The 23,301-nt window shown below is 41.6% G+C and overlaps 1 protein-coding gene across 1 annotated transcript; it reads left to right on the top strand.

Annotated features, from left to right (window-relative positions):
* The first annotated feature begins 18 nt into the window (after positions 1-18).
* Positions 19-4,806, top strand: LOC115257817 (uncharacterized). The gene is made up of 4 exons (XM_062860621.1): positions 19-714; positions 814-1,038; positions 1,099-2,614; positions 2,680-4,806. Exons 1-4 carry the CDS (start codon positions 646-648, stop codon positions 3,252-3,254), a joined length of 2,385 nt encoding a protein of 794 aa, XP_062716605.1. The 5' UTR covers positions 19-645; the 3' UTR covers positions 3,255-4,806.
* The last annotated feature ends 18,495 nt before the right edge of the window (positions 4,807-23,301 follow it).

The raw sequence follows: 23,301 nt of genomic DNA, 5'->3' as shown, positions 1-23,301 counted from the left end.
TACGCGCCATACAAAAATTTTTGGGTTCTCATACAAAAAATCTTACAAGGGGGGGAGGGGGTGTCGAAAAATCGCTAAAATGCCCTTACGTAATTAATGGACAGCCCCTTAACGAATTAGTTTGCAACTCCTTATCTTCATAATCCTAAATTTATCAACGAGAATCCACATCAAATTTAATTTACAGATAACGTTGCAGATAACTGGTTTTTATTGCAAACAAAAAAACGAATAGGCCACTTTCATAAGTACGTTTGGCAACAAAAATCAAATGCAATGGACCGATGCGCGTGTTCACTAATTTGACGTTTGAGTGGTGCCGTGTTTACAGATAATGAACTCTTTTTTATGGCCACCTAGATAAAATGGCACCGCTCAAAAGTCAAACGGTTGAATACGTGCGTAGGTCCATATGCCACTCTACTGACATTTGAGCCATGCTTTGTTATCTAGGCGGCTATGGAATCGAGTTAATTTTTAGTAAACACGGCACGGCTTAAACTTCAAAACTGTGTGCACTGCAAGACGGCAGTTGCTGGTGACTTTACTCTTTGGTTGCATTTCGGACTTGTTGAATCATTCGTAATTTATTTACTCTTTGTGTGGTCTGCTGGAAAACATTAAGTTCGAGCTACATTAAACAATATGAATACGCGAAGGCGACGTCATTTATATTTGTCGGCCGGATACTATGGCCAAAAATACAACAAAAAGGTATGTATATTAAAAAACCGAAATACGGTTACTTTGAAGCGCAGGAGTTGAAGTAAATACTCTTAATGGTTTTCCTGTGAATTTCCTATTTACTTTTAGACAAAAAGAAATGCCATTGAAAGTGCTTCCGGATCATGGATTTGTCCTGAGAATGAAAACGAGATGAATTATGTTAATTCTGTACAAGATGAATCAACCATGCAAAATGTTCCGCACGATCGTGAAAATGTTTCAACTGTTTCGGATGTGAGTGATTCAGAAAACGAATCTTTGGAAGAACAACATAATAGCGTTTTGATTAATGGACCAGAGAATTTGCCGAAAGTGAGTACTTTTATAATTAATTAAGAATTGATAAACACTTTTCTTTTTTTCCTTTTCCAGCTGTTCTCCATACTCAACAAAAAGCAGTTTACTGTTGGGGCCGGCTTGATAGTTGACGATGTTCTGTTAATGGTTATGAACTATTACGTACGACACGGCCTAACACAAACTGCTGTAGAAGATTTGCTGAAATTGCTTAACACTATTTCTGGCGTCAAAGTACTTCCAGAGAGTTTTTCATCATTCATTTCACATTTTGAGTCCGATCCTTATAACTCATCTCGAATATACTACTGCAGTAAATGCCAGTTTGATTACGGCCCAGCGCCACCGGAATCAAATGTTGGATGCTCTATCTGCGAATCTAAGGAGACAGACTTCTTCATTTCAATTCCCGTCGAATCTCAAATACAACAACTTGTGATTGAATATGAATCCAAAATTGAAGAACACCAGCGTTATATCGACGAGCATAACATTTCTGATGTGATGCGCGGCAGGTATGCCAGGAAAATTCTTCAGGAGGAATCACGACCATGCCTGACCTTGAGTGCCAATACTGACGGCGCAGCCACTTTCCGATGCACAACGCAAAAACCACTATATCCATTGTTTGTGACGTTGAACAATCTTCCTCCATATTTACGGTTTTCGAAACACAATCTAATTCTTGGCGGTTTGTGGCTTTCCAATGGTGAACCAAACACCAATTTATTGTTCAAGTACTTTTGCATAGAACTTCAACGATTAAAGCACGATGGAATAACTATTGGTTCTAAAGTGTATACCGTGGCATTGCTGCAAGTCAATCTGGACTCGGTAGCGAGGTGTAAAGTTCAGAACATGAAACAATTCAATGGATCATATGGCTGCACCTATTGCCTACACCCCGGAGAAGTTAAAGCTTCAAACAATTCAAGATGTTATCCGTTTCTGAAACACGTTCCAAAAAGAGAAGATAAACTGACTAGGCAATTGATGGACAAAGTATCCGCGTCAGGCAAGGAGGAGTTAGGAGTCATGGGAAAAACCGTGTTTACGTTTTTACCGAACTTCGATGTTATTGGATGCTTTCCGCCTGATTACATGCATTCAGTTTTACTTGGCGTTGTAAAACAGCTGTGGAGCTTGTGGACCGAAAGTGAGAATCATAGACAACCCTTCTATATTGGCAATCGCTTGATGGAGATTGAGCAAAGAGTATTGGGCTTCCGTCCACCGTCAGTTTTTCCAAGGAAACCGCGACAACTGAAGGAGTACAAAAAATACAAAGCGAATGAGTGGGAACCTATGCTTCTCTATTACCTGTATCCGGTGCTGACTGAAATCCTGCCTCAACACTACATAAACCATGTAATGCTACTGGCATCATCCATTTACCAACTCCTAGATCCAAAGATGAATGACCAGGTGATATCCTCTTGTGAAACGAAACTGAACGCGTTTTTACAACAATTCGAAAAACTGTACGGCAAAGACAACATGTCCTACAATGTTCATTTGCTAGGACATTTAAGTGAAGCTGTTCGAGATTACGGAGCGCTTTACAATTTTTCGTTATTTCCGTACGAAGCAGGTATGTACATAAAACGCTGTAAATTTTGGACAATATATGACATTAGTATTTTTGATTTTTTTTAGGAAATGGGATGCTCCAAGGTTTTCGAACGGGAACCAATAAGCCACTACTTCAAATCGAACGAAAATACTATATGAACAAGCTGTGCCATAGGACTACCATTGGTGTCAATTCAGTTGTTCGAAAATGGGTTAACTCCATGTGGTCGAAATCAAACACCCAGGTCCAATTCGATCCCAAAATGTTATATGTTCTAAATGATACCTTCATATTCGATGACGACGTAGATGCAAGATCATTCACCGCTCACAGTAAACTATATATTAAGGGATTATGCTTGGGTACTAGAAAATCAAGCCAAGACTTCAAGTACGATGACTCGTGGATCTACATGAACGATCATTTTTATAATATAATAGAAATTTTATGCGATGCTAATAATTCCACTTACATTGTTGGTCAACAGCTGCGTTGCAAAAAACTGTTCATTAATGTTTATTCGTATGTTATGACAGATATTTTCAAAGTAATGACAATTAACGATTCTATTCAGCAGTGTATGAATATGTGTGTAAAATTTAGCGATCGAACAGTACATTATATATCCAAGTGTAAAGTACAAACTCAAGTTGACTGATCGATGATTTTTGAAAAAATCATAAATAAATAAAATAGCTGAAAACACAAAGTTATCAATAGTTAAATAAAAATGTATCTTTTCCAAACCGAAAGTTATTACGCTCACATATAACACTAAAGTGTAAATTTGTGGATAAAATTTCGAAATGGTTCGAAACGAAAGGGATGTGTTTGAACACGTCTTACAAATCATCTTCAATTTTCATACCACAGTCTCAAAATTCAAATAATGTTGAATTTGACATTTTCAACCTCTTATGATTTTGTATATATTGTCAAGTCTCGCTAAACCCTCCTTCCTAAAAGCGTGACGTAGTTTATGAATGTTTCCCTAAGTATTTAGGAGTACCACAAATTTCATTGTTCACATATTTTATTATAACTACATCATATAAGGATTATAATATTGAATTCACCGATAAAATAACTCATTAAGAACAAAATATGTTATGATTGCATAATTTGTCATTGGGATGCTATTCTATTATTGTCTATATTTTATTTGGAGAAGAACTAATTTAGTCCTGATTGCATATTTTGTTATTATTAAGTATTTTTTTGTTATTGAATAATAACTCAAAAATAACAAATTTTACAATCATAACACTTTTTGTTCTTGGCGTGTTATTTAGTGTTATTTGTGAATAACATAAGAATGGTAAAATGAGTTATCATTGCAAAATTTGTTATTATTTTGTCCTTGGTTTGTTCTTCGCCTCTACCCGCCTCTACCTCGCCTCTCTCAGCTCCCTACATACCAAGTTTGAGTGAAAAACTTAGGAAAACCCTACAACGGAACAACATAATCCTAGCCTCCCGACCACGGAACAAAATTAAACACATGGTGTTTAGCCAAATGAAGGACCCGATACCACCAGGGAAGCAGACGAAGGTAGTGTACTCGATACCATGTGGAACCGACGATGGAAAAGTGTACATAGGACAGACGAAACGCATGCTGGAGGTACGGATGGCGGAACACCGCAACGACTGCAAAAACCGAAATCCAAAATCGGGTTTGGCGGTACACACCATCGAAGAGGGCCACGTGTTCAACTTCGAGAAAACGACAGTACTGGAGCGCATCGAACACCCGGAGGTAAGGATGATCGCGGAGGTATTTCATATAAAAAAGCAAGGCGATCAGCAAACAGTGAACCTCCAACGAGAATGCGGCAATTTCAACTCCACGTACAACGGACTATTGGCTCGGCTTCGTGAGGAACCACGAACACGAACGCAGACACGAACGGCGCAAAACACGAACAGTACCGATAACGAAACGAACGAAGTGCATGCTGAGTAGGATGTTCCCCTGGTAGTATAGTAAGATAAAATTAGTTAATAGTGACAGACCAAGCTGTAAGGTCGCATTCAGCATGTTGTAAGTGTCCCCCCTTTTTTTGTAAGAATTTGACGAAAATTGTAACTGTCTAATAAATGTATTGTAGGCGTCTGAGGAAGGCTGAAGAATAGTAGGCTGAAACGCGTAACGTATAAAACGCTGTTTTAATACAACCTGTCACCGAGAAAAGCCAATGCAACCCAATTATTAGATATTGCACGGTGATTACTCAAGTTTATTATATGTAGGAAGCTCGCTGGGAAAGCGTCTTTTAATTTCATTCCACTGGCCATGATTTATTGTGGACGTGGTGGCGGCACCTGCCACGTCTACCGATGAGGTCCCCACAACATTGCATCATGACATGTAACTCAGTACAAGCCGTATAAATTCGCGTACTTTCTGGCTGCTGAATAATTCATGTGACCCCCACACCGACCGCCCGGTTGGCCAACAGCACAGCTCAGAATTTTCCAAATTTACCACCTCTGACAAGTAACGAGCCGGTAACACTTGCATAAGTAGGACACAGGTCAGATAATGAGCTTGGAAATAAAACATGGCCAATCGTATAGGACTCGACCGTGTGACTCGAATACTAATCATTAGCGGTGAAATTGGTTCCGTTTGCGCTTTTGATGTGCTAGCTCGGCTGTTGTACTGCCATATCGTAGGCAATCATCTAGGGAAATCAACATCATTGGAAATGCCATGGCATACGATGAATACAGATAGGATAACTAGCACCAGGCACCCGACAGACTCCAGGGAGAACGATGGCTGTTATCGGATTCCCAATGATTCGATTGCTAGAAGCGTGCGATGTACGACGCACACCAAATCACATCTAGAGTGGAAATGCAATTTTCAACTTCTCGTGCGGCCTCTGTCGCTCTGTCTCACACTTGCTCTTGCTCGGGGTTCAACTTTGACGAGCTCCAGAATGATAAATGTCGATAAGCTTCCCTGGTAACTGGTCCCCGTCTATCGCTATATCGACGAGAAAGAGCAAAGGTCGAATATGTTGCAGCCGTTCTCAAAGCTTTTGTTTCAATTTGGAATATTAGAGAGTAACTTTATCAGTTACAAACATATGGTTACGTGAGTTGTACTTCATGCAAGAGTAGTTGCCAAACAGGAAATCCATGGTTGAACTTGGTTTTGCACAGGAAATAAGTGTTCCCTGGTGCAATGTTTTGGATAAACAGCTACAGCTGCTAGTTGGCTACCTTTACAATAAATAGCTGTTTATTTTTTTTTTTTTATCTTTATCAACGAGACTTTCAGCCCGAGGCTGGTTCGTCTCCGAAATAGCTGTTTATTCTCGGTAGATCAATTATAGCGGAATCTAAATCTGATCTTCAATTTTTACAAATTGGCATCACTTTTTTAAATTGAAGCAAAGCCCCACACCGTAAAACTACTACAAGTATGCAATCATCTGTATTTTTATAGAATGGGAAAATCTACTGATCAGATACTCAAGAGGTGGCTCCTCAAGTTATGTGGGTTTCGACCCACTAAAACTCAATTTCTATCTTCCATACCATTGCCGTACGCCTGTTAGGAATAACTTCGTGAAGGGCTGTACATGAGTACTCTAAATTAGTAAGCGATCCACCATCTATCGCCTTAAGTTGTCTTCTGGAAGTAATGAAATCCAACTTGTCCGCTCCAGTACACCTCTTTTCAACAATGTTGCCCGGAGTGATATCTCTACAGCACATCTCCTGCATACTCGTCCTTTACTTCACGAAGCGTGAGCATTCAAAGAGCACATGCTTCGTGTGGTAACCGAAAATCAAAAACATTTTTTTTTTCAAAATCCCATCCAATCCAAATCCAATCCAAATCCAATCCAAATCCAATCCAAATCCAATCCAAACCCAATCCAAATCGAATCGAAATCCAATCCAAATCCAAATCCAATCCAAATCCAGCTTGACCTTCCGCAAGCATTTTTGACGAAGCTTGATCTTTCGCAAGCAAATTTTTGATTCAGCTTGACCTTTCGCAAGCGTTTTTTTTCCATTTAGCTTGACCTTTCGCAAGCATTTTTTTTTTGTACGAAGCTTGATCTTCCGCAAGCAAATTTTCAATCAGCTTGACCTTTCGCAATCATTTTTTTCCCATGGTGCTTGAACTTTCGCAAGCATTTTTTTTTTTTGCACGAAGCTTGATCTTCCGCAAGCAAATTTTCAATCAGCTTGATCTTTCGCAAGCATTTTTTTCTCCAATTGCATCACAATAACTATACTTACTATTCAGGAGCATTTGCTGCGCCATTGTGGTAACCGAAAATCAAAAACATTTTTTTTTTTTCAAAATCCACTTTGAATCCCAACAGCATCCGTATGCCGCAAAAGTAGTTACAAGACTGAAGCATTATTTCCATTCAACCGTCTCCTCTTCGTTCAAGATTTTCCATCTCACTCACACTCATGCAACTTTTGCGGCATACGGATGCTGTTGGGATTCAAAGTGGATTTTGAAAAAAAAATGTTTTTGATTTTCGGTTACCACAATGGCGCAGCAAATGCTCCTGAATAGTAATTATAGTTATTGTGTTGCAATTGGAGAAAAAAATGCTTGCGAAAGATCAAGCTGATTGAAAATTTGCTTGCGGAAGATCAAGCTTCGTACAAAAAAAAATGCTTGCGAAAGGTCAAGCTAAATGAAAAAAAAAACGCTTGCGAAAGGTCAAGCTGAATCAAAAATTTGCTTGCGAAAGATCAAGCTTCGTCAAAAATGCTTGCGGAAGGTCAAGCTGGATTTGGATTGGATTTGGATTGGATTTAGATTGGATTTCGATTCGATTTGGATTGGGTTTGGATTGGATTTGGATTGAATTTGGATTGGATGGGATTTGGATTTGATTTGGATTTCTATTGGATTGGAATTCGATTTCGAGTGGATTTTGATTATAATTGGATTGGATTTGGATTGGATTTGAATTAGAGTTGGATTGGATTTGGATTGGGTTTGGATTGGATTTGGATTGGATTTGGATTGGATTTCAATTGGATTTGAATTGAATTTCGCATTGGATTTAGATTGGATTTGAATAGGATTTGGATTGGATTTGGATTGGATTTAGATTGGATTTGGATTGGATTTGGATTGGATTTGGATTGGATTTGGATTGGATTTGGATTGGATTTGGATTGGATTTGGATTGGATTTGGATTGGATTTGGATTGGATTTGGATTGGATTTGGATTGGATTTGGATTGGATTTGGATTGGATTTGGATTGGATTAGGATTGGATTTGGATTGGATTTGGATTGGATTTGGATTGGATTTGGATTGGTTTTGGATTGGATTTGGATTGGATTTGGATTAGATTTGGAGTGGATTTGGATTTGATTTTGGATTTCTATTGGATTGGGATCGGATTTCGAGTGGATTTTGATTGGATTTGAAATGGATTTGGATTGGATGAGTATTGGATTTGAGTTGGATTTTGATTGGATTTGGAATAAGTTTTTGTTGGATTTGGATTGGGATTCAAACAATTCAAATGGGATTGTTCGTTTGGATTGTATTCTATTTGAATTGGAATTGTTTATCAAGTTGGAGAGTAGAGAAGGGGACGAATGTGGTGGATAAAGTGAGTACAATAAAAACTATAAAAAATGAGCCAATCACTTCTCTCCGTGCATATTCTTGACGAGCTTTCCTTTTGACGTTTGTGCTACCGAAAGCTCACACTCGACGTCCTTCAGTGGAAGCGTATGATTGTGTTGGTGCAAACGAGAATGGAAAGCTGCACACATGCGCGTATGCCATGCATTGTCATGAACGGTGGATGGAAGAATGGAAAAGGAGGCATTAAATTGGCGCGCGACTTAGCTTGCGTGGAAGACTTGGTTGCATGAGTGTGAGTGAGATGGAAAATCTTGAACGAAGAGGAGACGGTTGAATGGAAATAATGCTTCAGTCTTGTAACTACTTTTGCGGCATACGGATGCTGTTGGGATTCAAAGTGGATTTTGAAAAAAAAAAAATGTTTTTGATTTTCGGTTACCACACTTCGCAGCCTCGTCGCAGTCTGCACTTCCTCTATCGACGCGCCGTATACCACGAGGGTAATATCATCGGCGAAGCCGACCATCTTTACGCCCTCATACGCTGCGCAATACGCCATCATACGCCGCGTTCCATAGTACCGGGCCCAGGATGAACCCCTGAGGTACCCCTGCGGTGATGTTGTAGCTCCTCTCGCCTTATTCGGTGTCGTAGATTAACACCCTATTCTGGAAGTAGCTCTCCAGTACCCGGCATAGTCTAACCGGGACTCCTAGGTGGTGTATTGCGCACTCGATGGCGGCCCAGCTGTTGAACGCATTCTTAACGTCCAGCGTGACGACCGCGCAATAGCCGATTCCTGTTCGCTTCTTTTGGAGCGCTATCTTGGTGGTTTTGGTCACAGTCCTAATAGCGTCCACTGTCGATCGGCCCGTAAGCCGAACTGGTTATCCGAGAGGCCAGAGTCATCGGGTTTCTCGGTATATCCCAGCAGCCTCGACAGAATGATGCATTCCAACAGTTTTCCGACTGTGTCCAGAAGGCAGATAGGTATGTATGCCGACATATCGCTAGGTGGCTTCCCAGGTATGGCAGTAGAACCAATCTTTGCCTTTTCCACTTCTTCGGAAATTGGTTTCTGTCTAGGAACATCTTTATAGCGATTCCGAACAAGTCAGGGCTAGACCCGATGTCCGTGTTGATGGCTACTGTCGGGATACCATCGAGACCCGGAGTTTTGTTCAACTTAAGCAACTTCGCTATGGCGATGAGCTTGTCTTTTTTTTACCGGGTGACCTCGCTTTGGCCGGTTTGGCCGTAGGGAACGGGGGTCCATGGTCTTGTATCGTGGAGCGGGAACAGCGTTTCTACGATCTTCTGCAGCATCTCAGGGGAGCGTTCTGAGGGTGATGACGCGCTCTTTGTTTTGGCCATGACTACTCTGTAAGCATCATCACAAGGGGTCGTGTTAACTGCCTGGCAGAGATTATTGAAGCACGCCCGCTTACGTGTCTTAATCTCTTTGTTCAGTGTCGGTTTAGCCGTCCTGGAGGCCTCACTTCGTTCCATTCCACCATCATCGGTACGACCACTTTGAGTTCTCATTCTAGCTCTTAGGCAGGATGCGTGGAGATCTGCTATTTCTGGACACCATCAGTATACCGGTTTGCGTCCATTTCTGGGAAGGGATCACCTTGGCATTGCGGCGTCACATGCACGGCTTGGGGTTCCGACTAGTTCATCGCTGGATAGATCGTCTGTGTTACCCTTCATGAGCAATCGCTCCACAAATGCCGACTTATCCCCGATGATGGTCGATGGCCGTCGGCTGTGGGCGTCTCCCTCCATGTTCCACCCTGAGTCGAAGTCTGCACCGATGACTACGGGACTCAATCCCACTAGTGCGCTTGATAGCGAATCCAGCATAGACGATAACCACTCTATCTGCCACCTGGGAGAGGCACAACAGCTGCAGTAGTACATCCCGTTGATCTTCGCTTTGCTATTACGAAGGACTCGTGCGACGTGGAAATTATTTCCTGGTCCGGAAAACGTCCGCCAGCTTGGCTATCCAGTTCCCATTTTCGGGAGGGATCCGATAGTAGGGTGGTGTCTGTATTTGACTCCGAGACTGACTGCAATAGCAACTGTAGTGCGGCTACAGTTTAAGTTGTGTAACCTTCATTATCGTCGGTTGGTTCGACCTCCTCGCGTGACTGGACATTTAGGACCGCCTGTCATGTGACCCTTGTTTGCCATGCAAATAAGACATTTTGTAACCGAATTTCACTCCCTGGCGATAGGGCTCTCCACTCCGCACTTTCTGCAGAGCTTGATCCCTTGGGTTCTTTACACGCCCACGACTTGTGTCCTTGCTTGAAGCACATTGAAACACGCCACTGGCGGCGCGTTCAAGCTGAGCCGCCACCCGACCAGCTTACCTTGATCTTGCCGACTGCAATCGCCTTGTTTACCTCCCCTACGGGAGCTTGCTCATGGCTAACTGCGTGCCTGCCGAGCCCTTACGCAGGCGGATCGATGAACTTGGTGCATCTACCTTGAACTGCTATTGCAGCTGCGAGCTCTTCTGCGTCGGTGATCTCGTCCAGGTTCTTACACTGGAGAGTCGCCTCCGCCGTTTGGAATCTTACCTGCACTTTCGCCTCTTCAGCTAGTGCCTTGTAGCAGATGCCTTTCTTGGCCGCCTCTGGCACTAGCAACATCTATCCAGTCCTGGTGCCCCGGATGCTTTTTACATCGGCGCTCCCAGCGGTGAGAGACGATTTTCGCCACGCATGGCCCTCAGAACCTCGGCGTATGTATGCGCCTCAGTTTTAAAGACCAGCGCATCGCTCCGTTCGTACTTGCGGGCTAGTTTCACTTTTCTCGACTTCTTTTTCATTCCGCCCATAATCCAAGTGTTCTCCTTCCCTTGGTCCGGTTGGCCCCGTTTCTTTTAGGTTTGACCTCCTGGGGCTTGTTTTTTCTGCCCCTTGCGCGTTTCGCAACTGACTTGGGAGCCTGGTTGCTAGCACAGGCCGTCCCTTTCTTCCTTTTCGGCTTTCCGCCCGACTCTGCCGGACGTTTCTTAGGCCACGTCTCCTCGACAGGTCCTCGAGCCGTAAGGCGGTTTGACCTCTCCGCTACGGCTCCGGCGAGCTGCATGATTCCGCATTCCGCTCTTCGATCAGGAGATCATACTCCTTCTTGGCCAGTGCCAGCGATTTGCGGTGCTTTAGCACTCCCTGTTTCAGGTTTTTGTTAATGGTAGTCGGCACGATCGTGTAGCCGATCAGCTCGTCCAGCTGTTCGGCAACTGTCAATATCTTTGGCAGTCCGCTCCTGTTGCGGTACAGCCAGCACCCGCATGAGGTCCGTGCCGGTCATCTGCGCTTCCTCGGCCAATGCTGCGCCGGCTCGTGCTCCTCCTGTTCAACCTCCTGCGTTCTGCTTGCTGGTGGGTACACCAGCTCCTCGTAGTGGCGATCTCGTTCCCTCTGCCTCTCCAATCTCGATCACATTGTTGTTGTTGTTGCTCATGAATTTGGTAGTCATTTCTGTTGGTTCCCCCTTAGAGCCGCTATCACTCACTGCAAATGAAGTAGTCGCCAATGGTCCTGGTGGTCTATGCAAGCAGGAAGGTTACCCGAGAGTTGGAACAGTCCCTCATAAGGACTGCGCTCAGAGCTGGATCAGCGTTAATCATGAGTGTTTATGATTACGGAGTTGCTTACGGTTTTGCGTAATTTCTAAAGAGGCCCAACAGAGCCCTCTGCTGAATCCCCGCGACGACTAGGCTTATTCCCAGACGCGCCAACTTGGCCAAATTATTGGGGGGCAAAGCCTGATTTTTCTGATTTTTTGTATGGGAAAATCGAAAAATCGTCAATTATTGGGGGGTCAAAACCATGCTTGCCCCCCCCCCCCCCTAAGTTGGCGCCTATGCTTATTCCGGTTGATCAATCCGTATGTCCCGGTGCTCGGTCGCCTTCTCGGTGCCCACCTGAGAGCGTTTGACACCCATGCAGCGTCCATAGATCCGAATCCAGTGGGCGACATATTTTATCAATCAAAATTAAATCTATTTTGGCGATTATTTTTACCCGCAGCAAGACCCGCAGTTAAGATAGTCGCAGATGCACGGAATAGCTGCCAAAGAAAACAAACCTGTTTTCAATTTTTCCATCATAATGATCTTGTTAGTTGTTTGCAAAGGCCGCCACATGTCCACTTGGTTAATGGAATGACTGCTACTTACTACTGCTGAACCAATCCTTCTTCAATCGCTGATCCCTCCACCGTTCAACAGACCTCCTTTATTTTTCTCCTTTTTTCCCTATATTCTACCTTCTCCACTAAAATGATTAATCTGAACTTGGTGGAACTTGAAATTGTATTATGTCAGTAGTGGAACTTGTGGCCACTACCTAAGTAACATTTTTAAGTAAAACAGACTATCTTAGAAGTACCTTAAAGTCAAGGTATTCGGTTTTGTGATGGGTCCCAAAACCTCTACAAGACTAATTGGTCATGAAAATGTTACTTAGATAGGGTAAGTTCCCTACCAGTTCATACCAGTTACATTATGGATGAATATAATTTTGTAATTCATAAATGAGATGCAAATATATATATATATAATGGAGATCCATTCTCACCTTTTTTTTTGAAACGCTAGAAAATCTTTTTTTTTGTATAGCATGTTTCTTTGTGAGGTATATTCAACCATACCCGAGCAGAATGGCATACCTTACAAATACCATGTGAAGAGCAACATGTGCTCTAATACCTAAAATTGTTATGACTGTGGTATTCTACGAAATGTTATAAGAACATCACGATAACAATTGGAGGTATTTGAGTAGAGTTTGGTATTGATGTTCCCAACTAACAATCACTCATTTTACAAGCACCTTTACGACGAATTGATTCAACATGATGCTGAATAACATTTGGATAATTTTCAGGCACAACCTTTGTTCGGGTTTTTTTCACACAAATTTGGAGAAACTTTAGAGAATATAGTGCTGTGTACCAACTGAGCTGTGTGTTGTCAAATCGTGTTACAACTATATAGTAAAGCTGTTATCCAGCTTTAGCAAAAATGATTAAAAATAAATAAATAACAAAAAATTTCAATTTCGTCGAGAGTTTATGATTGGAACTTAATGCTGTGAACAAATATTGTGAAATAATAACTACACATAAATTTACCTAAATCCAGATTGGAACTCGAGACTCATCGATTGCCAGCTGCGTGCCTTCCTATCTACGCCATCCTAGAGATGATAAATTGCAGCGCTCAAAACATAAACTTCCTGTGGTTTAATGATCAGACTTCGACTCCTATTCAGCAATGGTGAATTAGCATAGACATTATGGTTAACGACTGAACAACAGATTTATTCAGCTGTTGTTCAGTAAAAAAAACACGTGTTTTTTCATCATGTACTCTGAGTCGAAGTATGATGAAACGAAAGCGCTTATTTGACTTGTGAAAAACACATAATACAGATACATGTGCTAATTTTTACATGAACTTAACAAGAAGCAGAAAAAGTCTCTTGTCTGAACTTAACAAGAAGCAGAAAAAAAGAACTTAAAAAGAAGCAGAAAAATAATTACTGCGAATCGAATAAAGCTTATTAAACGCTTGAAAAGTGCTTTAATTTATCATTGTTAATACCAATACGAAAAGTTGAACATTGGCTACCTTTTCAATTGAAATAGCATTTGTACAGTAATGTGTACAGCATAATTTTAGTTCAGCTATAATAACTATTATAAAGCAACAATTCAGCATGCATGCTTGTTTGCGGCTGGCGATTGTTAGTTGGGTAGTATTTGTTGGTTTAGCAGTGAAAATAACCGAAAAACAAGATTGGCTATTACATCATGAAGTCATCGAACAACTGCAAGATTTGATAGAAAGAAATATTATTAGTTTGTTATTCAATAACTTTGGAATAACAAATACAGCATTTGAAATTTTAGGTATGCATTCATTATTGAAATAACGAGACTTGTTATTTCCTAGGTGTTATGATGATGATGATGATGATGATGATGATGATGATGATGATTGTGTACCCACCATCAGCGCAAGGATTACCTATGGCTGCAGAGTCATACCGGAACGGAATGATCTACCTGATAGTTTGTTGTAGCAGGGTAAGCTAAATTCACTGGAAACCTTCGGAAAACAACATGATAATTGTTATCTCGTGACAAAGTCTGGCCACCCCACGAACATTTGCCCGGAAACCAGTTCATTTAACTTCCTTAGGCTACCCCTCCGAAATCCCCATATATGTCATGTTCAAATATAAAAAGTAATAAGGAACGAACTCACCGGGTAATCCTAACCAGCTGGTTTTCTATGTTTGGCTTTGGTCTCAGCATGCAAACGGTCCAACCATATTAAATGTGCACTCGTTCACACCGCTCGCTGATTCTCCGATCGTCCATCGAAGAATCCGAAAAAAATACATAAGCGAGAATACCCGACGCACTGAAAAACAATCTCTTGGATACTAGCATTTCCCAACTCGGAATAACGACGAGTACGAGCACCACGATGCGGGCAATGTGGTCTCTTGCCACCGAGCCATCGTCCATCGTTTACACAAAGTGCGAACAAAAAACACAAAGAAAAATACGAAAACGCGGGAACGACGAAATGCGGCATGTTTCTGCCTCCGCGCCCTGCTTGTCACTGTTGTTATTTCCTAGGTGTTATTTATACAAAATTTTGGTATTCGTTTTTGTTATTTTGTCTCTAATTACCACCACCTAATGAAGGGCATATCAAGGTATGGTAGTATTTAAGATAAATGCCTTGATATGTTATTCACTTGTTATTTTCTTCTGCTCGGGATTTTCAATAATACTAAACATTGTCCAAATTTTCTCAGGCTGCCCTAAATGTGACTATATTTTGAAGATTTGATAGAAGAACCTAAGCAAAACCCACCAACCAAGCTTGGTTATAGAGCATCCTAAACATTTTCGGATACACTCGAGGCTAAATGGACTGCCAAATGAGACACGACTGCTACTTTGAGAAACCCCACGACATAAAGCATCAACTACTTTGTGCATGGTTGCACCCTATGCATAAAAGTCATCACACAAGAACCAACTGAACCTAAAATGTGTAGTAGATAGTGGCGCAATGTAAGAAAGTCGACTGCTGGCAGTTCTCCATCGTGCAGAAATGCACCCATCCTAATGACGAATCGATGTTCCCGTTGTTCTAGAGGAAAGCGATTCAAAATGTGCTATTACAGGCTCACCAATATTTTTTTTTCAACAAAGAAGATCTATCCAAAAAGCTGTAGCGGCAAACGCGCAGCTGTTAAGCAAGACCATAGAGGATGACGGGTTTGATTCCCAGACAGTAGTTCAGAAATAGAAATAGAAATAGAAAATAATTTTTCGAAATTTAATCAGTCTTCCTTCCTTTGTGCTTGTCACACGATATATAGCGCATTTAGTTCACCACTGGACTATAGCACTAGTTGTCATGAGTGCGAAAACGCTAATAAAAGTGCGCGATTGCATCAAATCAACTCGGTGTCTTCAGAGCACTTGTTCACCATAGATTGAAGAATTAGTGCGCCGAAGACATTAACCTGATTTGATGCAATCGCGCACTTTTATTTACGTTTTCGCACTATAGAAGTCGCAGTTCGCAGTCCAGTGGTGAACTAAATGCGGTATACACATATAGTCATTTAGCGGAGGAAGTTGTCAGTTAGTAACTTTAGAAGTGCTCATAGAAAACTAAGCCTAGGCTTTGTCCCAGTTGGGACGTTACGCCAAGAAAAGGAGAGATATATATTTTCATCTTTTGAGCCACATTTACCCCACGGGTGCATTTTGTACAATGTTCCCATTATCCAGTGATAGAAGGTTAAAATGGATGCCATCCAATTTATCACTCAATTTGCGTGGAACCATCGGTCTCCGCTGGTGACACACAGGAAGACTCGTGAGTCGCACCGGAAAGGCGGCAGCAACGAACAGCACATCCAATCCAAACGTTGTTTTCGACTCACCACGGCAGAAAAGGGAAAATGATGGGGTGACAAACAGCAGTAGTGGCAGGACTCCGCTTGTTCCCGGAGGTGCAATTCCGTGTTCTGTTTTGTCTATTTCTGATGCATCGTTGTGTTTTGTCTATTGAGCAGGTTTCCAACGTAGATACGAGCTATTTGTTGGGGAATGATATGTCTTCAGGGAAATTTTCGGTTGAAAGTTTGGTTGAATGATCTGTTTAAATGAAATAGTGAGGCATTACAATTATACTATTCTCATATTATATTAATGAGATTCTAACCAGAGAAAAATAACTTTTGCTTAAATAGCAGGAAGTAGTAGTCAGAATTCTTCAAAATTAGCAGGGAGAAACTCTGAAAAGTCGTTCTCCATTAAGGTTCAAACTGTAAGTATTTACTAAAAAAAATCTAAAAGTCCTTTTCATGAAGCACGTGTACATCGTAATCGGCATTTCATCATACAAAAAGCACCATCACGATAAGCAATTCCCACTAAGGAAATGTCACAACTCCATTCAATTTACACTGTCCCAGTGCACCAGCAAATACCTCCTTGTGAGCTTATGTCTGTCACTACCCCGTCCCTAGACCGAGTCCAAGAGTGATGTGTACTTTGAGTCACCTTTGCTACCACAGAACAAACACACCCCAGCGTTAAAGCTCACTTCAGGTAGGTATGTACATACCACGTGTGCACCAGTCAGGACTAAGTGGCAGAGGTGACGCAAATACCCACTGTCGAAAGGAGGTGGCACGCAAAAAGCTCTGCCTTGAAGTGCATTTTTCTTTCTACTGCAGTATACTGTCGCCGCAGAGATTAAAATTTTCAATGAGTGAAATTCAACGTGAAATTTACAAATTCTCAACTGAGGGATCAAAATAAAATTCATTTTGGTGAATGAATATTTTCACCTATTCATTCATTTTTCTGTCACTGACAATTTTCACTGAGAAATATAACTGGACCGTAACTCCCGATAATACTTCTAATCTCCTCAAAACTTGTGTATAGTAGTTAATTAGAATATTAATTATAATCTCTATTTGTCCATTAAGTCGGATTGTGCGTCTGTAACCAGAAATTGAACATTTTACGACGTGCGAAAAAATATTCGTGACAGAGAATTGAATGAAAAAAGAGAGGCATTCAGCTGACAATGATTGTGGCCAAACGCGAATGAAAAAATGAGAATGTCAATCTTCACTTTCAATCTTCGAATTTTTTACTCTCTGGACTCGCCAGTCTTGTGATGAGAGCTCTTCACAGTTATGAAGCTGTTTCAATATACATAGATCCTTGCACGTGGTGTTGTGTCTTCTAGCGACGAGAGGTGTGATGCCTTGTTAGTAGGACAGGTGTATGACCTACAATTAAAAAAATTAAAAATAAATAACTGGAATTTGAACATTTAGACTATATGTATAAGCTAAGCATATGCATCAGAGAGCGAGGGAAGTCCGATGTATTTTAGGGGGTTACGGGGCTATTTAAGGGGTTAAATACATATGTTGAGGTAGAGAAAATGTTTTTTTTAATTCTTTTATCTTAACCCTTTGAAGCCGGAGTTTTTCTAAGCGTTATTATAGAACTTTTCTTACGGTTTTCTGTTGTTTTGGTTTTCAATAGCATAAAAAGGGTAGAATATCATACAGAATATTTTTTCTGGATATCCTAGGTCATCCAAACTATTCTTGAGTTTAGATCCTAAAGTCTACGGGTGTAACGGTAACTTCTTGCATTACACAAAACTATGATTTTGTAATCTATCATGTCCAGTGAGTCTTTTCAAAATTCAATAGACAGTATCAGACCTGTTGAGATATCTCAGGCCATCCAAACTATTCCTCAGTTTAGATCATAAAATCTACGGGTGTAACGGTTATTTCTTTCAACTACGGTTTTTAATTTATCATGTCCAGTAAATCTTTTGTAAGGTTATTGTGATTTAACTACAAAGATGAATTCCAAGGGAATTTGCTGGAGCTGTTTGGGAATCGCCGTTAAATTCAAGGGGTGCTTCCATGCGTTCTTGTTAAAATATAGATAGTTAATGCTTTTTTACCGTAAACGACCTCTACACTGATTCTCTGTAAAATAATATATGAAAAACGCATTGAAAAGATTAATGCTGAACTTTGAAACTAGAATTTTTCAAAAATTTTATAACGAAAACTTTTTATTTCGACAAACTATTCCGAAAACGCATTGGAGCGCCCCTCCGACTATTTATGCTCCTCCATCCTTACCTTCATCAGCTAGCAGCACCGGCAGCATAAGCAGCGTAATAGAAAATGTCAGATTGGATCAAAACAAACCACACCAACCGAGAGAGAAAATCTCACGCACGTGTTGCTCCTACGTTAAATATGTCAAAGCGATGTGTCAGTTTGGCTGCTGTCTCGCTCTGCAATCGAACGACGATTCGAACGGCGTTTCGACCGGCGATTCCATAAACGACGGTTCTGATTCGTCGTGTTCAGTTAGCAAATCCACGTACAATAAAATACAGAATCAGATCAGTCGGGATATCCTAGATCATCCGAACTGTTCTTGAGTTTGAATCCTAAAGTCTACTGGTGTAACGGTAACTTCATTCATTTATTTAGTTAACATGAAATTCATGATAATACTGAATCAACAGTTTGCCGCCATAATACTCGATTTGCAGCTGCAGCGCAGCTCTCCAACGTCGGTCACGCCCAACACTCGCCAGATCACGCTCCACCTGGTCCGCCCATCGTGCTCTCTGTGCTCCACGCCTTCTTGTACCAACCGGATGGTTAGCAAACACCAACTTTGCAGGGTTGTTGCCCGGCATTCTTGAAACATGCCCTGCCCACCATATCCTTCCGGAGCTAATACTTTGTAGAGTCGGAATTTCTTTTAAAAAAACCCTAATTAATGCACCTAGCGGTGATGGTGCCTTTCTCGTGCTTTAAAATATCCTTTCAACAAAACTCGAGCGACATGTTGATGACATTGACATAAATACAAAATGAAAACTGCTTGCTAAATCAACTCAATATGGATACATTTTATATTAGCATAACATCCAATATTCAGAAAATATAAGACAACGATCCAAAACTCAAACCAAACAAGTGTCATGAAGCAGCAAAATTTTGAAACGTCATTTTAGATTTTCCGGTCATTATTTTATGACTCCGGATATCTACCCCAACTAAACTAACCGCCATCTTGAACATTGAGACACCATCTTGGATGTTCTGGTATTCATTTTTGGACTCTGTACCTAAAATTACATAAAATAGTCGCCGTATTGAAACTATAGTCATATTGCAGACCTTGTGAAACAGCGCACAGCTTGGGTTTTCTGATTACAAATTTTGAATTCTGGACATATTTTCATGCAAAATATGCCCATAATGCAAGAATTAAAAATCCTATAGAATAGGCACTATCTTGAATACTGGGCCATTATCTTGGGCTTTGGACCGCTATCTTGGATACTCTGGTGGACTCCGAACATATTTCCCATACCAAATACACTTATTTTACATAGTTTTAGAGCTCAAAATTCCTTAAAACAGACACCATCTTCTGTTGACGCGATCAAATTCTTATTTTTCCATTCGACGTTGACCTATCCTGCTATAAATTTACACCTTAGGAATCTAAAATGGTACAATTTGATGAGATCGCTTTAGTTTTGTCTATATTTTGTTCTCATATATGAGATTTAATTTTTCACATGAACGTTGGTTCTGCTACACAACAGCTAGTCTCTAATGTGATCTAAGGCTATTTTCTTGCTAACCGTTCATTCGATTATCAGAAAATCTGCGATCTGATGTGTTGTATGTATGGATTTGGTTCATTATTATATTTGGTAATTTCCGGTGGGATAGCCGGATCTGATTCCATGAATCATGGACCATGACACTACCGGTTGTCCCAATTATGGTCTGAGAATATTTTATTGCTATTTATTCACCTTAACCTAATCATCGCGATTTGATATATCGCATGAATGGATTTGCTTCATTTTTACTTCTTACCACTTTCGAAGCCACAGCTGAGCCCGCAACACTACCGGGAATCTAATGTGGTCTGACCCTATTTTTCCATCAGGTTGTCGATAAGTCGTGATCAATCTTGTTGGAGATCACAGTCATTTGAACCTTTTCGTCGATATTCGGCCTCCTTTGTCTCCGACATTCGCAACACAAGCAATCAAACTACTGTTCGAAACAAAAATGTCAAACGAATGCACTTCACCATGATAGCGACTTCGGGAAACGGTTCGGCTTTTGTTATTCCTGTCTGCTTCCATAATAAGAGCTATGTTGCCCATCTGTGTGTCGTATTCAATGCAACATGCAATAATAAACTAATATTAACATTCATAATCGGAATTGGCTGAAAATCGATGCGTAAAGCTAGAATTAGACACATGTCATCGTGTCAGATGACATTGATTTGACCCTTTCTTATGTTTATTGATCTTCGTTCTACTGCTCGTGTTGTGTGTAGGTAAGAGGTAACGATAGCGCACGAATGTAACGAAGCCGACTGACACCCGACTGCGGCAACGAAATGAAGGTAGTAAAAAGTGTCGAATGTTTACAAGACTGGTCGTGATTTGATATACCGCATCCATGGGTTTGGCTAAATTTTACATTTTACTACCCGGATCTGATTCCGGGTAACTACCGGCTGAACCAAATATGGTCTAACATTATTGTCTTGTTAACTGCTCATCGGTTAACCAAAAACGCTGCAAATTGAAGGTGTCACATGCAGGGTTTGACAATTTCGACGGGACTCTCGGAAACAATTTCGGAACACTACCAGTTGTCTTTAGTGTGACGTAAGGCTATTTTCTAGCTAACTGTTCATCAGGTTATCGCAAAAGCCACGATTTGATGTGTCACATGCCTGGATTTGGTTTACTTTTACATTTGGCCTCTTCCGGCCACTCGTTTGTTTCTCTTCCGGCCACGGTTTGTTTCTCTTTCAGATTTAACCACTTCGGCGGGAACCACGGAACGGGTTCCGGAACACTACTGGTTCAGATATGGTCTGAGATGGTTTTCCCGCTCATTGTCCATCAGGTCATTGAAAATGCCGTGGTTTGATGTGTCGCATGCATGGGTTTGGTTCACTTGTATATTTGGCCACTTCCAGCGGGACGACTAGAACCGATTCCGGAACACTACCGGTTCAGATATGGTCTGAGATGATTTTCCTGCTCATTGTCCATCAGGTCATCTAAAATGCCGTGGTTTGATGTGTCGCTTGCATGGGTTTGGTACAATTGTATATTTGGCCACTTCCAGCGGGACGCCCAGAACCGGTTCGGGAACACTACCGGTTCAGATATGGTCTGAGACTATTTTCCTGCTTACCGCTCATCAGGTTATCGAAAATGCCGTGGTTTGATGTGTCTCATGCATGGGTTTGGTTCACTTTGATATTTGCCACTTCCGGCGGGACAACCGGAACCGGTTCCGGAACACTACCGGTTCAGATATGGTCTTAGACTATTTTTCTGCTTACCGCTCATCAGGTTATTGAAAATGCCGTGGTTTGATGTGTCGCATGCATAGGTTTGATGCATTTTCATATCTGGTCCCTTCCTGGGGTACCGTTCCGGAACAACTAAATAGCCATATCTCCGGAACGGCTGAACCGATCCAAACCATTTTCAATAGGAAACAATGGGACCAGATTCCGCATCGAATGAACCGTCGGTCATTGAAATCGGATGACGTTTACTACCAAAAAGTGATGTGAGTCTATTTGTACACACACATACAGACACACACCCACACGCACACACATACACACACACACACACACACACACACACACACACACACACACACACACACACACACACACACACACATCACCTCAATTCGTCGAGCCGAGTCGATTGGTATATGTGATTTGACCCTCCGGGCCTTCTATCAAAAAGTCATTTTTGGGGTGAACATATAGCCTTTCCAGTACACTTTGTGTACGAGAAAGGCAAAAACAACTAAACTACCTGCGTTGACAATTATTGAGCGATGAAAGAGGTCTGAGCCTCGTGTGCTGTGCCTATTTATTATATAAAATTGCTGATGCTACATTTCAAGTTAACACCTTGCTCATTGGTCGTTACCTGTAGCGTGATACGCGCCTTTCGCTCTGATTGGTTTATCCACCTATCAGTGTGTTCCTAACGCGGCTTTGGCCACTTTCTGGATGCTGGGTTCGCCTTTGTATTACACGGCTCACGTTATTGTCAGCCGTTAGCAAGGAACCGAGGTAGACGAATTCTTCTACCACCTCGAAAGTATCCCCGTCTATCGTAACATTGCTGCCAAGGCCTGTCCTGTCTCGCTCAGTCCCACCTACCAGCATGTACTTTGTCTTAGCCGCATTCACCACCAGTCCGACCTTTGCTGCTTCACGTTTCAGGCGGGTGTACTGTTCTGCCACCGTTCCAAATGTTCTAGCAATAATATCCATGTTTTCCGCAAAACAGACAAATTGGCTGGATTTCGTAAAGATTTTACCCCGGCTGTTGAGCCCGGCTCGTCGCATAACACCTTCCAGGGCGATGCTGAATAGTAGACAGGAAAGTCCATCACTTTGTCGTAGTCCCCGTCGAGATTCGAATGAACTGGATAGTTCATCCAAAATCCTTACGTTGTTCTGCACACCGTCCATCGTTGCTCTTATCAGTCAGTCAGCTTCTCAGGAAAGCCGTTTTCGTCCATGATTCTCCATAGCTCTGCGCGGTCGATACTGTCGTATGCCGCTTTGAAGTCGATGAACAGGTGATGCGTTAGGACCTGGTATTCACGGCATTTCTGGAAGATTTGCCGTACGGTGAAGATCTGGTCCTTTGTCGACCGGCAGTCGATTAAACCGGCCTGATAACTTCCCACGAACTCATTCATTTTAGGTGACAGACGACGGAAGATGATCTGGGATAGTACTTTGTAGGCAGCATTCAAAATAGTAATCGCCCTGAAGTTCTCACATTCCAAATGGTCGCCTTTCTTGTGGATGGGACAGATTATCCCTTCCTTCCACTCCTACGGTAGCTGTTCGGTTTCCCAGATCTTGACTACTAACTGGTGCAGGCAGGTGGCC

This window comes from Aedes albopictus, chromosome 3 (genome assembly GCF_035046485.1).
Source record: "Aedes albopictus strain Foshan chromosome 3, AalbF5, whole genome shotgun sequence".
Lineage (NCBI taxonomy): Eukaryota > Metazoa > Arthropoda > Insecta > Diptera > Culicidae > Aedes > Aedes albopictus.
Note: the sequence above shows the minus strand (reverse complement) of the source record. Positions and strands in the feature narration are given on the sequence as shown.